The sequence below is a fragment of the Chelonia mydas genome, chromosome 3 (genome assembly GCF_015237465.2).
Source record: "Chelonia mydas isolate rCheMyd1 chromosome 3, rCheMyd1.pri.v2, whole genome shotgun sequence".
Lineage (NCBI taxonomy): Eukaryota > Metazoa > Chordata > Testudines > Cheloniidae > Chelonia > Chelonia mydas.
In genome coordinates this window covers 54009155-54029196 of record NC_057851.1, presented here as the reverse complement: position 1 = coordinate 54029196, position 20042 = coordinate 54009155, and the positions used below count along the sequence as shown (strand labels likewise).

Below are 20042 nucleotides of genomic sequence, written 5' to 3'. Positions count from 1 at the left end.
ACACCCCAACTACCTGCTCTGAGCCCCTGCCACACCCCACATCCCTCCTGCACCCTAACTCCCCATCCTGAGCCCCCTGCCGTACCCTGCACCCCAACCTCCTGCCCTGAGCCCCCTCCTGCACCCCGCACCCCTTCTGCGCCTTAATCCCCCTCATACACCCCACACCCCTCCTCTGCTCCAACCCCTTGCCCTGAGCCCCTTCCAGCACACCACACTCCACCTCTGCACCCCAACCCCAGCCCTGCAAGCAATTTCTCCACCCAGATGTGGCCCTCGGGCCAAAAAGTTTGCCCACCCCGCCCTAGAAAGTTTCTGGCAAGTGCTCCCCACTACTCGTAATCGCAAGAGAAGGCTTTTATAACTATTTAAATGCCCTTCTGATCTCCAGGCTCCTACCTCTCGCAAAAAAGCTTGCAACTTAATCGAGACGAAGGTCCCTGAAGCTAACAGCTTGACCACTTTTTCAAATGTGCTAAGATTACTTAGCTCTATTGTGTTGCTTTTCTGTTTTCTCTTTCAGCTCCCTGTTAAGTTAGATCAGCGGTTCTCAACCCATGGCCCGCACGCTGCCCAATTAGCACACAGCTGTGGCCCAGCTATGTGCTAAAGGCCACCGGGCCACGCGGCCGGGTCCAGGCTCCCGGCTGCCCAGTGTGGCGGGATCCGGGCTGCCCAGTGTGGCCCTGCACAGCGGGGTCCCTGCCACCCGCCGAGGGCTCCACTCCTGGCCCCACTCTGTGGAGGAGTCTCTGGGCAGGAGGCGCTAGGCATAGGGGTCTTGGGAGGAGGGGAGAGCGCACTGTGGTTCTCAACCTGCAGCCCAGGTAACACAATGATAAATAGGTTGAGAACCACTGAGTTAGATCAATAGTCATAGTAAATTCTAATAATCCACCTTAGTCATATAGTAACTTTACCTGACTTGAATAGGTCACACACAATGTTCATACAATCATTACACATCAATATTCATAGATTAATATTAGCAATTCCCAGCCCTTGCAACAACCACTATACTGTGGCTGCTACAAAGGAGTGTGATTGAGATTGACAGGTTCACAATAATTTTAATAAGCAGTCCATTATGCAAACAAATTGAAACCCAGTGAAATAGTATCTTCAATACTTTGGTTTTCAGAAATTATTTCTCAAATGAGAAATTAAATACCTGTTCACACTATCAACTTTACCTTTATATTGAAACCAAAATAATCATAAGATGTCACAGTAGGTTCACATAAAAAAAATCTGCTTTAAATTACAAGGAACCTAGTGCATTGGAAGTTGCCTTTAGAGTGAAAGATAAAAATGGATACAATGCTTTCTTACCTTAAGTCACAAGACCAAAATAGTCCCTTCCCAGAAGCACCTTCCTTAGTGACTTTCTGGTCCTTAACTCCTCAACACAGGTTTGCTTACTTTTAAAAGACTTTTTTCTGATCATGCCTTTCTGGCCTGGCCCTTTAGAATTTGGCAGACACAAGTAACTGCAACCCTAAAGTAGCCATTTTGTAATGGGCTGCTGACTACATTTCATTTTCTCTTTTCCTGCTCGTAAGGATCTGCGATGTTTCCCTTCATTACTTATTGCTAAGGAAATGGCATACTATCACACACTTATACTCTGAGAACAGCTATTTACCATGGAAAATGGTTCTTCTAGAAGTTTTGTCTGTATGTATCCTCAGAACCTGCCCTCCATTATTTCCAAGTCTTAGAATAATCAGATTCTTGAAACAAAGGAACCAGAGAGCAGTTGGAGCTGCACCTCATTACATATCTTCAGATAAGTTGTCATAAGGACCATGAACATGCCACTCCAATGAACACCACAATCCAGAAATTTCTGAACTCACACAAAAATAACTACTAGCATGCACACAGACAAATACTCAAAGGAAAACCCATAATCTGTTCTAAAGAATTTCATGTGGCAGGTAATCTCATATGATAAATTTCATGTAGACTAGTTTAGTTTGCAGAAGTCAGAGGAGTTGTGGTGTTAAAGTCAGGCTTACAAATTAAAGCTAGTTACTACATTACCACAGGAAATACCATCTCTATAATAGATGCAATCTGTAGAAAATAAATCTTCAACAGCTGTACACTCCCTATAACTCCTCTAGATCAAGTGCCAAAACAATGACCACATTTTACAACAAAAATTTAAAATAACCATAGGATTATCCATATTCCATGGCTCTGTAAATTACATTAATTTAAATCAAGAAGGTAGAACAGATTTATGTATTCCAAATTTATATATTCTGGGGAAGCTGCAACAGCTTTCCACTTGTGGCCCTGAGTACAACAGATGGCTTTGCTGCTGCCATACCATCTGTGACCACCACTAACCGGTCCATTCATTGGTACAATAAAAATTATTTAAAAACCTACTGCTTTCCAGTACTTTGATACATGACCTTCTCACACAAAGAGACAGAGAAACTGACACAACCACTATAATGGAGTGAAACTTGCTGAAGATCTGAAAACTCGCCTGGAGTTGGAAAGTCACCTTTCCAGAAAGTAAACCAGCTTCAAACCTTGACTTCCAATTCTGGATGCATATCACTCAGTTTTGAAAGCAATTTCAGAATCTGGTGACAAGGGAAATGTGAAGGTAAAAAGTGAATTTTCTTGTCAAATAATGTTTTGCCAGGTGCCCATAAAGGTATCCAAAACTTTGTGAACTGATGACTTAAGTTTGCCTGACCCCGAATTCTATTTCAGATTTCCCCATCCTGGAAACGTGACATAGATTAGATGTTCCGATTTAGCTATATTAAAATGAATATTGTTTGCCTGAGCACAGCTTACCAAGGGATCCAAATTACTTTGTACCAGTGACATGTCCTCTTCATTATTGACCAATCTTCCCAACCCTATGTATTGTGATCAGTTAGACCCCGAGCCTGTCCCTGCCCCAAAGAGGTTAGTCTAAATATACCCATACTTATGCATCTCACCCCCCAGGGTACACAGCGTCAATGACCTGTTTTGCACAAGTGTAACTCCATTAACTTAATAGAGTTTTCTCCCAAAATCAGGAATAAGTGTGGTGTTTTAGTGAAGGCAAAGGACTAGGATTCAGGAGAAAAGGGTGCTACTCTGAACTCCGACATATACCTTGTGTGTGACCTTAGGAAGAAGTTGCTTTGCTTCTTGTGCTTCAGTTCCTCATTTGAAAATGACAATAGTACTTCTCTATCTCACAAGTATACTGTGAGAACAAATATGTCAACGTTTATTAAATGCCACAGAAGCGCCTAAACAGTTTTCAGTCCCATATCCTTATCACCTGATCCAGCATGTACCGATAATTATAGCAAGTCTTTAAATCCTAATAAATATAACTTGGCTAGATATCGAGAGGCTCCCATTCTTCAGAGAAGGTACTGATTAGAGTTGACTAACTGCATGAGTACAATAAAGTGACCTCATCTGAAAGACCTTTTTTTTTTTTTTTTTTTTTTTTTTTTTTTGAGGTTTGTCCTTTCACATCAGCTATCCCATAAATGTGAAAACATCTTTTTTGTGGTAGACTGGTTCCTGAATTAAGACAGTACCCAAAAAGCGTGCTAGGTACCTCACAACAAACAAGACACACTCCTTGTCACAAAGATATTATCTAACTGCTTTTTATTTTGAAAGAGTGGAGGTGGGCAAAAATTGTGCTGATAATGGAAGGATTGTTTTTAACCTTAACTACAGAAAATACTAGGACTTCTCCATAACATAGATCATTGTAGAAATCCATTACATCCATGCCTTAAACCTGTTATTCAACTGTATCCTATGATTTTAAACTTAATAAACTATTTAGTACTGTAGGAGTTACTATTAAAAGCAACTAAATATCAAGGCTCTAAAATTGACACACACTCAAAATGTAATCAAACTTTTAGTGAAATTTTTTTGTAATAATTTACAAACAAACCTGGACTTTGAATGAAAAGCTATTTTTAAAGGTAAGAAATTTTGACATTAAAGAATCATAGCGTGCTCTCCAAACACCCCTCCCCGAACAGATGAAGAGGATAACATACACTGACTTTTAACACTGAAATATAAAAATTAAGGACTGCTAAATGATAAAATTAAAAGCTTTGTTAGTTATATTTTAATGATTTTTAGTTACACATAGTGAAAGAGTATAGATGAGCTAACACTTTAGGCCAAGGCCTTGTTGGCGAAAGCATGGTTTTGCCAATTCTTCTTTTACACAGAATTGCTGATCTGCTTAAAATGATGTGACATTAGGTAACAAAGGTAACATATTGTGCTGAAAGTTATGAGGTAAAAACCACACACAAATCTGTAACAAACAAAAACAAGCTTTCTGGGAAGACCCAGGCCAGAATGACATAAAATGATATGAACCAGGAACGGCACACCCAGCAAGAAAAGTACATATGTTGGGTAACTCAAGCCTGCACATGCAACATACAGTCACCTAAAACCCAAAGAATTAATGTATTAAAAGCCAATTGGATAACAAGTAATCTGTTGTGGAGAAATGTAGAGAAAACTTAAATGGGCTCAACCTGGAGAAACACTGACCAGAAACTGACAGATGGGACTGAAGGACCAGATCAAGCAATCAGAGAACATGACAACTATCACAGAAGGTGGTAGGACTTCCCAGTGTCCTGGAATGTGGTAACTTTTTCCCAACTTCTATCCCAAAAGGTTACAGCAGGACAAACCCCATCTACCTAAAACCTTAAGAATATGGAAATAAGTTATGGGAGAAAGGAATGTATATGTTTTCCGCCTTCGTATTGCCTACAGCACTGTTGATAACACACTCAACTTCATAAGGCTTTCACTTCCATCTCCAATAGATACCCCAATTTCAAACTTGCACTCTAACGCAAGAATAAATAAATAAATCTTACTAGTGACCTCATATGCTTTTATATCAATTTCAAAAGAGCAGCTCATCTGACTCTCACATTCCATGCATTTGGGAAACTACTTTGCCATCTTCTTCGGGAATGTTAAGCATAAATCTTGTTTTAAAATGGTCTTTTAACTGTGTGAATCACATCCTCCCTTTGGCCTTCATATCTCTAGCCTAGGTCTACACTATATGAGCTACAGAAGTAATTGTTAGTCCCTTTGAAGACCAGCCACTCGACATACTTGGTGATCAGCATGGTTGGATTTTAACCTTGGCTCTGGGAGGGGAGTTTGGTTTATAGTAGTTAGAGACAGGATAGGGGTGAGATAGCTCAGTGGTTTGAGCATTGGCCTGCTAAATCTAGGGTTGTGAGTTCAATCCTTGAGGGGGCCATTTAGGGATCTGGGGCAAATATTGGGGATTTGGTCCTGCTTTGAGCAGGGGGTTGGACTAGATGACCTCCTGAGGTCCCTTCCAACCCTGATATTCTATGGTGCTAAGAGAGTAGTTTAGTCACTCTGGAAGGCAGTGTGGTGCAACGGATGAGACAGGACTGTCATGTTAGAGACTTGGGTTCTGTGCCTGCAATGACCTTGGATAATTTTTCTGCTAATTTATTTCAAAATCTAAGTCTTCAGCAGCTGTCCCATAACTGTCTTCCAGGTTGAGGTTCATGACTGTAGTCAACAAGGAGAATGGCACTAGAATTTAAACTGCACTTAGGAGGTAAGATTTGAACTCCTGGCCTCCTGTTTCCCAACTCAAGAAACTGAAGACTACAGGGCTATAGGACAAGATCTATTTCGCCTCATGTATTTTAGCCTTCAAAGAAAAGTGAGACTACTAGGGGGGAGTGGAGGCATGAAGGGAGGTGTTTCCAAAGGTAGTGATTTTTAAGTTATTATTCTCTCAATGTCAATTCATTTTTCATCAAACCACCAAGAAAAAAAAAAAAAATCAATACTGCTCCAAGTCCATACTCTGTGTTTTGGTTTTTGCCACTTCAATAATTTTTTTACAAAATAAAGCTTTAAAGTTTCTTAAAACTAAACTCTGAAACACAACCTTAACTACATTATAATTATCTCACACACACAAGTTGTTCACCTCTAGGTTTTTCGGGTAGGGAAGTTGTCTGTCCATCGGTTTTTTTACACAGATAATGAAGGTCAGTCTTGTATGGCTCCGGACCAAAGGAATGTTCACTGTTATATGTTCATGTCTTTATCATCTATTTAATATTCCTACATACAGTACCTCCTCTGATAAGTACTTAGGCAGACTATTTCAAATTTCTCCAAGGGTAATTTAAAGCTTCAAGAAAAATACAAAGAATACTATCTGAATTATTGGAAGTATTGCATACTTACACTGGTGACACTGATTGCATTTCTGTCATAGTACTTCTTCTTTTCATATTTATCCCTGATGAAAAATTCTACAGCTCTGAAAACAGGCAGTTAAGGAAAACACACAGTGGGAGGAAGAAAATTAATCTAAAAACTGGTTAATTAAGAATATTCAAACTAAAAGAATGACATTAGATTCTAATTCTTCAACATTTCATTTTTGCAATTTTATTTTAAGGTGAGAAAACAAAACCTGAACGGCTTTAGTTATTAATGAACATGGTCAACCACTTTCAATGAACTTATCAATAGTAAAAATTCAGTCACAGCTACTTACTGCTTAGATTTCATATATACTTCTCTTAACAGCTTCATTTTCTTACTTTGAAAGAAATGACATGAAAAATGGATATACAAAATAGATGTGATTCAGTGTCCTGCCATCAAAACATTTTCACTCCATATTTATATTATGCAATAGGTTGTGAGCACCCACAAAGACTAACACCACCACACAATCCTGCAATAAGAATCACAGAATCATAGAAATAGAAGGCTGGAAGGGGCCTTGAAAAGTCATCAAGACCAGACCATGCTCTGAGGCAAGAGGACCAAATAAACCTCGGCCATCCCTGTCAGATATTTGTCCAAGCTGTTCTTTAAAAGTTCCAATTAGGAGAACTGCACAACCTCCCTTGGAAGCTGCGGCAATTCTCAGGGCTCCCAGGCCTGAGAGTCATCTTGTTACCCCCTGCCTCCAGCAAGAGGGAGTCTTTCTTGTGGTAGTTGGGTGTCAGCTCCTTAACACCATCAGTTTTCAGCCACTCAAACACTCTCCTCTGGGCTATGCCAGCCCCAACTTCACCTGGCAGGTTAACCATCGGTGCACCCCAAACCCCAAGTTACTTTGAATCGTTCCCCTATGATATATCCAGCCCCTGACACCGGCTACTCACAGAAATTCCAGATGCTCTGCACCCAAAGATGCAGTGTACTCCAGTTGGCCAGTTTAATCTTAAACCAACACGCATGTAAACAACAAAGCACTTGTGAACACTTATAATAAATTTAAGGCTTATTTAAGAAAGAGTGAAGATTTAATTAGGGGTGTAAGGTGGTGATGGAAACAACTGGTTACAACAAAAAACAAAATCAAACCTGGGTCTACACTTATCAATAGTTACCTTTCCTATAAAATAAAATAGGCTTTCTCCACCAAGTTCACGCTGTTGCAGAGCTGACTGGTTTCACAAGTACCAGGATCCAAATGTTTATCCAAGTCCTCCACTTCCTAAGGGGTCAATGAATGGATACAGAGTGCTTCTCCCTTCTGTTTTATACTGAAAACAGCCTTTTGTTTCTGTTCATAGATTGGGAAAACAGCAAAGAAAGTTTCTTTTTCAGCTCCACATGGTTTTGATTGTTTCCAGTTGTCTGTCTGTTTTCCATCAAGTCTTCGGAGGTAGGAAGGCTTGACAGCTGAGCCTTGCATCAACAGCTAAATAGGGTGGGGTGACAACTTTCCTTACCCAAATGGGCCATCACTGAGAAACACTATCTCATGGTGAGTAATTTCTACTCCAAGTCCATAAAGCATATTTTCCATAAAATTATATTCCTTAAATATTACCCATATATACATCTTGCAATTATTATAAATCTTGACAAGTTACAAGCTTTGTATAGCTATCTTACATGTTACTCTTTATGAATAAATATCCCATCAGATAAGTATTTGGCATAGTGAGTTTGACAAGTCTGAGGTGAAAATTGTTTGCAAAGAACAAGGGACCCTTTGCCAAGGGATCTCTATCACAGAAGCCTATTCCAGAGCTTAGCTATCCTTAAGACTAGAAAGTTTTTTCCTAATATCTAACCTAAATCTCCATTGCTGAAGATTAAGCCCATTACTTTTTGTCCTACCTTCAGTGGACATTCAGAAAAATTGATCACAGTCCTCTTTATAAAAGCCCTTAACATATTTGAAGACTTACCAGGTTTTGCCTTAGTCTCCTTTACTCAAAACTAAACATGCCCAGTTTCTTTAAACTTTCTTGAAAAAGGTCAGATTTCCTAAACCTTTTACCATTTCTGTTGCTTTTTTCACAACTGCATCACATTGACTCATACTCAATTTGTGACCCACTATAACCTGCCGATCCATTTCTACAATACTACCATCTAGCCAGTTATTCCTCATTTTGTAGATGAATGACAAGTTTAATAAATAATGAATACTAAATGAATACTTTAATAAATTTTCTCTGGTTGATTTCAGACCAATTCTCCAATTTGTCAAGGTCTTTTTGAATTTTCATCCTGTCCTCCATAGCGCCTGCAATCTTACCAGTTTGGTGTCAATCCACAAATTTTATACGCATATTCTCCACTCCATTATCCAAGTCATTAATGAAGATACTGACTACCACCAGACTCAGGACAGACTCTGTGGGACCCCACTAGATACATCCTTCCAGTTTGACAGCAAACCATTCATAACTACTCTTTGAGTATGGTCTCTCAACCAGTTGTGCACCCACCTTACTGTAATTTCATCTAAACAATATTATTTTCCTACTTTGTTATTAGAATGTCGTATGGGAATGTGAGAAAAATCTTACGACAATCAAGATATACTGCTTCTCCCCATTCATTAAGTCAGTAACCCTCTCACAGAAAGAAATTACGTTGGTGTGGCATAGTTTGTTTTATGCTATTTCTTATAACTCTAGTACCCTCGAGGAGCTTACAAACTGACTGTTTAATAATTTATCTTTCCAGGAATCTAAGTTAGGCTGACTGGTCTATAATTTCCCAGGTCGTCTTTGTTTTCTCTTTCTTTTAAAAAAAAAAAAAAAAAAATAGGTACTACATTCACCCTTCTCCTGTCCTCTGAGACCTCACCAGTCCTCCATGAGCTCTCAAAGATAATTGCTAACAGTTCCAAGATTACCAAAGCTAGCTTTAGTATCCTAAAATGAATTTCTTCAGGCCCTTCTGACTTGAATACATCTAACTTACCTAAATATTCTTTAACATGTTTTCCCTGTTTTGACTTGTGTTCTCTCCCCCTTGTTATTATTAATAGTGTTGAGTATCTATCTGATCACCCTTCACTAAAAAAAGTTAAGACTGATGAAAAATAGGCATTGTGCCCTTCAGCCTTCTGGGTGTCATCAGTTATTAGCTCTTCTCTGCTAAGTAGAAGACCCACACATTCCTTCACTTTTCTCTTGCTCCTATTGTATTTCGAACCTTTTCTAATGGCCTTTTATGTCCCTTAATAACTATGTAATTTTGTCCCTAAATGCTTGTTCTATTCTTTTGTACGCCTTCTTACCAATTTGCCCATGTTTTCACTTTTTGTATGATTCTTTTTTTGATTTTCAGGTCTTTAAAAAACTCTTGATAGAGCTATATTGTTCCCTTACTATTCTTCCTATTTTACCTTTCCATCAGGATAGTGGTAGTTGTGTCTTTAATCCTGCCTCCTTTAGAAACTGCCAGCTCCCTGCACTTCTTTTCATTTAGATTTTCTTCCCAGGGAACCTTACCTGCCAGTTCTCTGAGTTTGTCACCGGCTGCTTTTTTTTTTTTTTTTTAATTGTCCTTACTCATAGAGCCATGAAATTTATCGTTTCCTGATCACTTTCACTCAAATTGCCTTTCGCCTTCAGATTCACAGCCATTTCTTCCATTAGTCAGAATCATGTCTAAAATGGCTGTCCCCCTAGTTACATCCTGCACTTACTGAAACAAAAAGTTGTCCCCAGCACACTCCAAGAACTTACTGGAAATTTATATTTTGCGGTATTACTTTTCCAACAGATGAAAGTTCAAATCCCCCACTACCACCAGGTTCTTGTGTTTTGGATATTTGTTTGGTCGGTCCGTCCGTCTGTCCCTCCCTCCCCTGCCCCCCATCCCCCCAAAATGCCACATCCACCTCCTCTTCCTAATTTGGTGGCCTATAGTGAACCACTACCATGATGTTATCTCTATTTTCCCCCCTTTTAAGCTTTACCCAGAGTATTCTTTGTTTAAAAAAATGGGGGGGGGGGGGGGCAGAGAGAGAAAGGAATGTGCCTCACTTTTTCTCTAGGGAATGACAACTGATGTTGATGTTTTTAGAGATTTCTTGGCATTATCTGATTTATGCCATGCATTAAAATTTGATCACAGGAAAAAAAAAATCCATGCTTGAACTATGTAAATATTAAAGCAAAATTTACCTGGCAGAAAAATACAATAAAATTCAGACAATGAAGAGAAGAAAAAAAGATTAGCGTTAAATATAAGGCAATTAAAAAAAAACTCTGAAAAAGAGAAAAAAGTTTACATACTGAACTGGAAATCCTAAAATACCACACCAGGAAGAAATACACAAAATTGGTTCTACAATACTTTAAAGTTACAATTTTACAATTTGGCAACATGGTTACTGTTTATTCACTATTAAGTACAGTTCTATTCTGAAAAGTGACACTGTAAAATGGTAATGTGGGGTTCCATATTCATTGTGTCTTATTGACTTCCATATCAATTTTGTTCAGTTAGAGAAAAATCCTTTTATTTACAAGCTTCTAGCTCTGAAAACTCAGCCTAGACTCCGAGAATCAAGCTTGTTTCTTTCCATTTTGCATGTCATTATAAATCAGGTCATCAGCTACACATCAATATGAGATTATACATTAAACGGGTTTATGCAGGTGTCACTGAAGGCATAAACTGAAGATAATGGATTTGTGTGCTTGTGCGCCGCACACTTACTTTTTTACCTAAACCACAAAACTCATCTTGCTACCAGAAATGAATTGCAAGTGTTGGCTGCCAGATGGAATAAATCTTAATGACTTTGTTCATGATGTAACTGACAGCAAAATCTAAATTTTCCTTTTTGGGAGAGTAGGGGGAAAGAAAAAAAATCCTGCTAGATCCTCAAACCAAGATGAAACAGATACGTAAGGACAGAGAACTCAGTGGCACTTAAGGCAAGAATCTATCAAAAGGATGGTTTAGGGACACACGAATTCATGGGTGAAGCTGTTTTCTTTAAACTGGACATAACAGAATCCAATTTTGGGCACATAAAGAAGTGTTATCAGTAATTGCTGTTCAGGAGTCTCCTCTGCATTCATGCTTAGGCGATTCACAATGCTTGGCATCAAGATGCAGATTGCTCAAGAAGTTGGGTCAGTTGGCAGGTACTTCAAAGATCTTGATAAGAGTGAAGTCACTGCCCTCTTCTATATAAAAAGAGTACACCCCCAAGCTCACTAAACATCTCGTGCCTTTTCTCCATCCAGAGTCCTGATGTTATTTGAAACAGAGATAGTGAGGAAGGTGGGCAAGTAGTGTGAATACACAGGGGAGATTCTCAAAGAACAGTTACTGGCAAGTAACCTCTTTTCCTGTTTCAGGGCCTCCTTTGTGAGAGAGTAGCAAGCAGTGCTCCACCAAGAAGATGGTGAGCAAGGAGTTCTTAGCTATATGGATAGTTTGCACTCCCAAAAAGGTTATTAGAGAGCAATGCTAAATACAAATAGTATCTGCTGGAAGTGCACACCAAACTCCAAGTGACTACTTTTCATATCTCCATGAGGCAACCTGCCTAGAGACACCACTGATGCTGCAGTGCCTTTCAGTGTCTTTAAACCAAGGGGTACTGGACCCCTAGCTAAAATGTCCTATACACCACCTTAACCAGTCAGAAAGCCAATGACTCCAGCATCTCCCCCTATATGCTGCACATAGCTACTGGATTTTTTTTTTTAAGGGTTTGGTCTTTTTCAGATAAAGGCAGAGCACCCTCTTCACATCTAGTGTATGGAAATAAAATTTTCCTTTGGTGCGAAGTCAGGGGAATAACTCTGGGAGGGAAATACATTGAGACAGGTGGAAATAAGGCCATGTTTGGCATAAAGCTGGAATGGGGCCTTATCATTACTTTGTCCATGTGGACTACCATAATGGAGGGAACGTGGCGGGCGGACAACACAAAGAACTAAACTCATTTACCCTCCTAACAGATGTAATTGCTATCAAGAAGATAGATGCTTGAGAGACTTATGCAATACAGTTATAAGGAGACCACATCCACATGGTTAAGACAAGATTTTAAGTCCCATGAAGGCAGAGACTCCCTAATGGGGCTATATTTCTCATGCCACTGAGGAAGCTGAAGACTGTAGAGCAGTAGTTCTCAAACTTATTTGATTTTTCTTCTTTGTGCCTATAGTAGTTTACACCCCTCCCCCCTGCCACACAAGTACATATATTGATATATGCAGGAGTGGCACTTCACTTGAATCAGTTTCGCCTTTTGTTTTTCACTTGAGGTTTTTGGGTTTGGGTTTTTTTCTGATGCACGAATGAGCCCACAATCCACTGTAATAAGAGCAAAACTGTGCACACCACATTGTAGCATATTGTAGCAAAAGGATTAATGTACAGATGTCAACAACTTTGTATAATGCTATGCAAGCTTAACAGAAATTCATCAAAATGCACAGCTCCATCTGAGGACCTGATATGTCTGGAGGAATCAGCTTTGTTAGTTATTCACTGCTGTGGGTAAAGCTTTCCCCCGCTCCCACTTTCCACACCCGCTAGGGGGTCCCACCCCCCTGTTTGAGAACCTCTGCTCTACGTTATGAATCGGGCCCTACCAAATTCACAGCCTTGAAAAACACATTATGGACTGTGAAATCTGATCTCCCCTATGAAATCTACAGGGTAAAAGTACACAGCATTTCTTTAAACTGGGGGTCCTGACCCACAAGGAACTGCAAGTAAGGGTGGCATGGTATGATGTATTGACACCCTTACTTCTGCACTGCTGCTGTGTCTCGGTAGAGACCTTTGGTGAATTATTATGCATACATCCAAACCAGGGGATCCCTGTAAAACCTTATGCACTCTGCCTACTGGCATCAACAGGTCCCTGGGTCACAGCACTATTCAGGGACAGCTGAAAGGCCTTGAGAGCCAAACAAACTACTCTGTGCTCCAGTAAGTTAATAAATCTGGACTCCAAACCTTTATGGGACTGACCTGACCTGGTCGTGGTGAAGGGTTGAAGACTTCTGGAACAAGGAAAGGATGCTTATGTTTAACTACGACCTATATCTCTACACGCTCTATTACAAAATAAGCTAGACTGAGGGAAGATCTAGTCTGAGTTCCTAAAGACAGGCTCTGTTTGCTCTCTGCAACAGCAGCAAACGAACTGAGGTAGTTTGGGGTGCACGCCCTTACACAGAGAAAAGCAATGTAATCAAGTGCTTCCCAATGGATATGGGTTTTCAAGGAAGCTCTGCAGCTCAATGCCAACGGCACCATTTCCCACAAGTGGGAATACACAGAGGCCCTGAAAGAACCACTATTTTTCTGTGAATTCCTGAGGGAGTTTATGCAGCTTCTGAAATGTACTGGCAAAGGGAAGAATACTCAAGTCTTGACCATCAGCAGATGTAGCCAGTATGGTACTAGGAATGTTCTTCCAAATTCAGAATCTAAAGGCAGAGGTGGATGAATGTGTCAGGAGAGGACAGATATCTTAGCCGTCCAAATTCATGAGGTTGATACATTGCAAGGAGAGTGACATTAGACTAACTCTACATACAGTTTGTGGACATCTTCATAAGGTGACAGGAAGATATCCTTTATTCAGAAGAGCAAAGGAGGTCTAGCATTCTACCTAATCCATGACAGCCTTCAAAATGAACAAACTAGTATTTAGGTTTTCTGATTGGTTGTGCATTACAGAGATAAAATGTAAACATTTACATTACATCTGGAACAAGCAGCTCTGTCCTATGTCAGCACATCAGGTCAATAAAACAATGTGGCTAAAATGGGTAACATGATTTACAATATGCAAAAACTGTTGTGAAGCAGTTAAGGTTGCTACTACAGATCTGACACTCACAAAAGCAAAGAAATGTTAAGCCACTTAACAGTGCATACCCCGTTCATCACCTACAGGAATTGCTGGGTGAAGTTATGATCTGTGCTATGCAGAAAATATGTCTAGATGATCATAATGTTCCCCTTTCTGGCCTTAAAAATCTATGAATTATGGAAGTCCAGGTGCAGATCCTCCAGCTGAAAAAAAAACAGAGTTGCTCTCCCAGAAGCACTTCATGACTATAACTCTCTCTTCCCTTCTCTTCCACATCAATCTGGAGTGGCCTGAGGACAAGACAGAGATTCTGCTTCCACAAAAGGGGTGAGGGCGGCGCTGTTAAAAGAGCATACTGACTGGAGAACCCAGGAATTGATCTCAGAGTTTCCAGCATGCAGAAACTAAGGGAAAAGGGCCAGAGTAGGGCTTACATACTGTAGTTAATTGACAGATATTACCCTCCTAACTGGTGAAGCCATATTACTGCTAGTTAAGGCTGTTGCTGGGTAGGCTGAGTGAAGAAGAGCATGCAATAAGAACATGTATGGCATCTAGGGAGGTACACGCTGTTGCCATAATCTTTTGGGCAGAGATACAGATATTTAGTTTTTTCTTGCTTATATTCCTACAAAAATGAAGCAGTATAATTTCTGCTTGGGCCCTTCAAATCACATGGCTGCAATGACATTCTTAAAACATATTTCAAGTTCTACTTTGAGACTCGCCTAGCTGAGTCCACAGCCTACACTTTGTAGTGAGTCTGACACATCTCCGTCCCTGACCCGCTCCCCCTCACCACGGGATGGAAGGCAACTTCAGAAAAGATGTCCAAAAGAGAAGAGTCAAGGAGACTTAGGGATACCAAAGCTTTGCAGCTTTATTTCTTCAGCTCAGCCCTAGGTGCAGATGCAATAAATATCTAGAAACTGGAGGAAGCTCCCACTGAAAATAAAAGGAGTTCTCACACAGTTTTACCGAAGGTGTACACACACACACACGAGACAAGACATTCCTGATGATCTTGAACCCCTTTTCCCTCTTCTTCAGAGTCCACCTCATGTTCTCAGGACTCCACTCCTTCAGCAAGGATATTTGCTCCTATGAATAAACTCCTCTCAACCCTTTACAGCATAATTTGCCCTCTGCAAAGCCAGGGTCTTGTGCAACAGTAGAACCTGCCACCACTCCACCTCGCTGTGTGAGCAGGTCCTGCTCACAATGAGTGTAGAATATATGACAGCAACTGCAGTAAATATGAAGCTGGCTTCATCTCCAGTAACTGCTTCTTCAAAACTCCTCTGACTCCCAGCTGTCACCACACCAGAAACTGTTTCAAAATAGTAATTAAAATCTGTGGAGGTCCCTTCATGCTGAGGGTGAAGAATAAAACTGGAGACGTGGGATTTTAAGGAGATCTAACAGATCTAATTTGCATTGTGCCACCTGCAACAGCTAGTAAGGAAAAATTACTCATGGTCTGCTGCTGCTGCTGCTAACCACATCACAGAAAAAAGGTTATTTACATGACAGTAACTGATGCTCTTTAAGTGATTATCTATTATACTCCCCTCTAGCAGTGTGTATTTCCTCAGGGCCAGAAGTTGAAATGTTTTGATCAGTACCACCTGTTGGTCCATGCCTGAATCCTAGCTGCCTTCATGCCCCTCTCCTAAAGATATAAAAAAGCAGGCCCAGCCCTACCATCTCTGTTTCACAAACAAAAACCCAAAGAATACAGATTAGGATATAGTGGAGAAGGAGGACGTGTCATGGAATACATATAGACAACACCTCTTAAAGAACATCAGTTAATGCAAGGTAAGTAACCTGCCTCTCTTTTTCAAGTGATTGTCCGTATGTATTCTATTCCTGGTGACTCATAAAGAATGGTTCTCAAAACAAATAATTAGGATATCATAGTCTCAAGCATCCACTCTAGCAGCATCACCTATACCACAGATGCTTCAAAAAAGTATGACTGGAGCTCCAGGCGGTCATGAGACATATTTTAGGAATGGAAACATTTTTACAAGAAACCACCAAAGCAAAGGAGCTGTGGTAAAGCGAGCCTTAATCAGAACACACGGATATAACTACAGTATTCTGTATCCGAGAGATGCAGTCATAGAACCATTTGGATATTCTGTCTTAACAGCCTTCCGTTTTACACTCAGCATAGGCTATCAACAGTTTAGATGAAATTCTAAATGGTGTATAAATAAAGATAACTCATGCTACTTCTAGTGTGAGATTTCTTTTTCAAATTACTAGCATGAAGTTTTAGGAAAAAAGGAGGTAAATAGTTTGATTACTAGAAAATTGACTCAACTTTTGAAATTGGACTCTGAATTGATAACCTTAATAGGTCTGGGAACCAAAGTTCCTAACATCATTACAGAGTTCTGTTTGATCTTTCTTAAGAGTTTGTGGAATTCACAGAACTGGTAAGTATGCAGATATCAGCCCCCTGGATCAAAATATATGAAAAGCATCCGAGAGAGACCCCAGACTCAACCTATCTTGAACAAAACTCTATTTTTTGTTCCTCTCAGATGCAAATAGGTCTATGGCTGGATAACCTCATGCCCAGAAAAATCAGATTAATAACTGAATTCCTTAGAGATAATGTGTGATCAGATGAGAATTGTCTGCTGAAGTTATCAATCCTGGTAGACAAAACATAGTGATAGCTCTTTTATATTCGAGGTATCACTCCCACAGCTGGATTACTTCATCACACAGGGAAGACTATCTGGATCCCCCCTGCTTGTTTGCATGAAACTATATAGGTGATGGCAAACAAAACTACTGCAATAACTTTCCTTGAATTAGAGCTAAAAAAGGTATGCATGCCAAGTGGATCACACTGAGTGCCAAGATATTTATGTACAAAAAAATCTGTTCTTTGTCCACAGACCTGGAGTCTGATGTATGTGTGCATCCCATCCTTGAGTGAACGTACCCGTCACCAGAGTTAACGTGAGAAGACAAAACGGTAGACCTTTGCAAAGATTCACTGGAGAGAGGAAAGGACATGTAAAAATCTTCACTGGCATATGTATATGATGTTTTATCACACTGTAAATTGGCTTCAGCCAGCCCTGTAGATCATGATGGCCATGTCTGACCTGAGAAGTGATAAAAGTGCACAAAACCATGTGACCCAGAAATCTTAAGGCGTGATCTCACTTTTGTGAAAGGCTTGATCTGCATTTGTGCTATCATCTGTCACTGTGTTGACTCTAGAATGAGGAGGAAAGCTCATGCTATGTATACAATCTAGAAGAGTACCAATATATTCCATTTTCCACCACAGTGTTTAAGTGCATACAAAGAAAAAAATCTCAGATGTAGATTAGCAGAGAGCCAGAGAACGTAATGAATGTTAGTTAAAACTTGTTGAGGAGACGAACCTTGTATCAACCAATCCTCAAGTTAAGGAAATACTTGAACATTTTGCTGTCTAAGGAACACTGCAACAATCATTAGGCATTTGGTAAGGACTCTTGGAGCTGCTGACAGACCAACCGGAAGAACTCTATTGGAATTGTTGATTTCCTAGGTCAAAATGCAGATATTTCCTATGTGAGATGAACTGCAATATGGAAATGTGTTTTCTGGAGATTGAGGGCTGCAAACCAATCTTGTGGATCTAGAGAGAATAAATGAGGCTAGAGTCACCATTCTGAATTTGTTTTATGAACAATTGTGTTGATTTCTTAGATACGAAATAGCCCTCCAACCTCCCTTCTTTTTGGATTTAGGAAGAAATGAGAATAACCCTTTCACCTGAATTGTGAAGAAACCTCTTTATGCCTCAGAGACAAGAGGGACAGGACTTCTTGCTGTAACATCCCCTTATGAGGGGACTCCGTGGAAAGGGATGAGGAAGGTAGTGGGAGTAGAGATAGTCTTGAACTGCATAGTATACCCACTTCAGATAGCCTTGAGAACTTAATGGTCTATTCAAATTTTGTTCCAGGCTTCTCCAAAATGAACTACTATTCAGTTTCCAAAAAGGAAGAGGTGAAGGGAAATACCCACAATAATTGGTTCAGAACAGGTCTCGAGAGGACCATCAAACCTGTTTATTGGTACACAACCATCACAAAGAGATGGAAGCAGAAAAGGCAGATGAAAGTCTCTTATTAAAACACTGTTCCTTTCTTGAATCATCTGTAGGTCTTTGGTATGGGTAAAAAAAGACAGAGGGTTGTTTTGCTTCAGCTTTCTGTATTGTTTTCTTTTTGATTGCATGAGAGAGATACCCAGCAATCTTAAAGTTTAAGAAGGGAAGTGTATATGGTGTCTTCCGATTTTGAGCTAAAAAGCTCCATTCTTTCAAATGGCAAGTTCTCTAATATTCTATATTTCATGAATGGTTTTCCAGATGGTCAAAGCCAAGGTGAAGGTCTTATTACAGTAGTCACCATCAAAGATGCTGCAGGATCAGATACATCTATAGGTGACTTAAAGGGGTGTCCTTGAGATTAATTGTCCCTCATTAAGACTGCAGCTCGTCTCAACTCTTATGGCACTTTATCAAGAAATTCAGAGCTCCCTTTGCCAGCAGAGGAATCCTATTTTGAAAAGGACTTGATAATTTGAGACTTATTTGTAAGCTGGCTGAATAACTCTCTGCCTACAAAGTGAAATAATTGTGGCTCCTTTGTTTTATAGGGGTAGATTTATAACTTTGTTGCTTAGTTCCCTCTTGGGCCACTGCAACAAAGAATCCAGCTGCATTTAAAAATATTCAAAGCCCCAGGCGATTACCTAGTATCTCATCTTTTTGAATGTTGCATGAATGAGGGCAGGGGCATGCTATAACAGCTGAGCAGGCTCTAGGAAGCTCTCATTAACTGTCACTGCCTGTCTGTCAGGTAATGAGGTGCATAATATGTCCAATATATGGTGAGATTTCTCACTTGCAACTTTTAGTGGATTTCTAGTGTTTCAGTTGGTGTTCTTAGAAGCTCCTGAAGGTTTATAATCACCAGGGGGTGTTGATGGAGCTACAGCTTCATAAGGTGAAGATGACAGTGGTGAAGCAGGAAATACAAATTAATCACACCAATATTCCTCAGATAAATGGAGCTGCTGCTGTAACAAAATAGGTATAAAGCTGATCTTCTTCCTGTGCCCTAGCAAAGTGGTTCTCAACCAGGATTCCCGGGCCCCTCAGGGGGGCCGTGAGCAGGTTTCAGGGGGTCCGCCAAGCAGGGCCAGTATTAGACTTGCTGGGGCCCAGGGCAGAAAAAGAAGTCCCACTGCATGGGAGTGAAGCGTGGGGCCCGAGCCCTGTCACCTGGGGCTGAAGCAGAAGCCTGAGAAACTTAGCTTCATGGTGCCCAAGGCAACTGCTCTGCTTGCTACCCCTTAACGCCAGCCATGGCTTATAGATACAGAAAACCAGTTACTGTGGCGCAGGTGGGCCATGTAGTTTTTATAGCATGTTTGGGGGGCCTCAAAGAAAAAGGTTGAGAACCCCTGCTCTAGCAAACTTTAGTGCAGAAGGGGACCCTGCTCTAAACTGTGTAGATAGAATCCCAAAAGAGTGGTGTTAAGGACCCTAATAAGTTCAACATGGCCATAAGTGTGGCCTCTAAACAGGATGTTTTCCTAAACTGAAGTTTTCAGAGAGGAACCAGTATGCTTTTATGGATTTATTAAAAGAATAAGCAAATAAATATGAAGTTAAGCAAATATCACTAAATTTACTTCTAATTTCCCTAAACTAATAAAAAACATAATACATGATGAAATTAAAGTTACAACTGAAATTCAACCAATGGTTAATTTCTCTGGCTCATCAATTACTACAGTGAGCAATTACATCAATTTATAAGGTTAACACAAGAATTATTTCAATACTTCA

General features: G+C 40.1%; 1 protein-coding gene across 2 annotated transcripts in view; it reads right to left on the bottom strand.

The window, feature by feature from the left end:
* The window catches only part of SMAP1 (small ArfGAP 1), a 240703-nt gene that overhangs the window by 171749 nt on the left and 48912 nt on the right, over positions 1-20042 (bottom strand). For both annotated transcript variants that reach the window (XM_007070547.4, XM_037894289.2), the window contains exon 4: positions 6280-6355. In XM_007070547.4, the coding sequence (XP_007070609.3) occupies positions 6280-6355 (76 nt within the window). The remainder of the gene's footprint in view (positions 1-6279; positions 6356-20042) is intronic.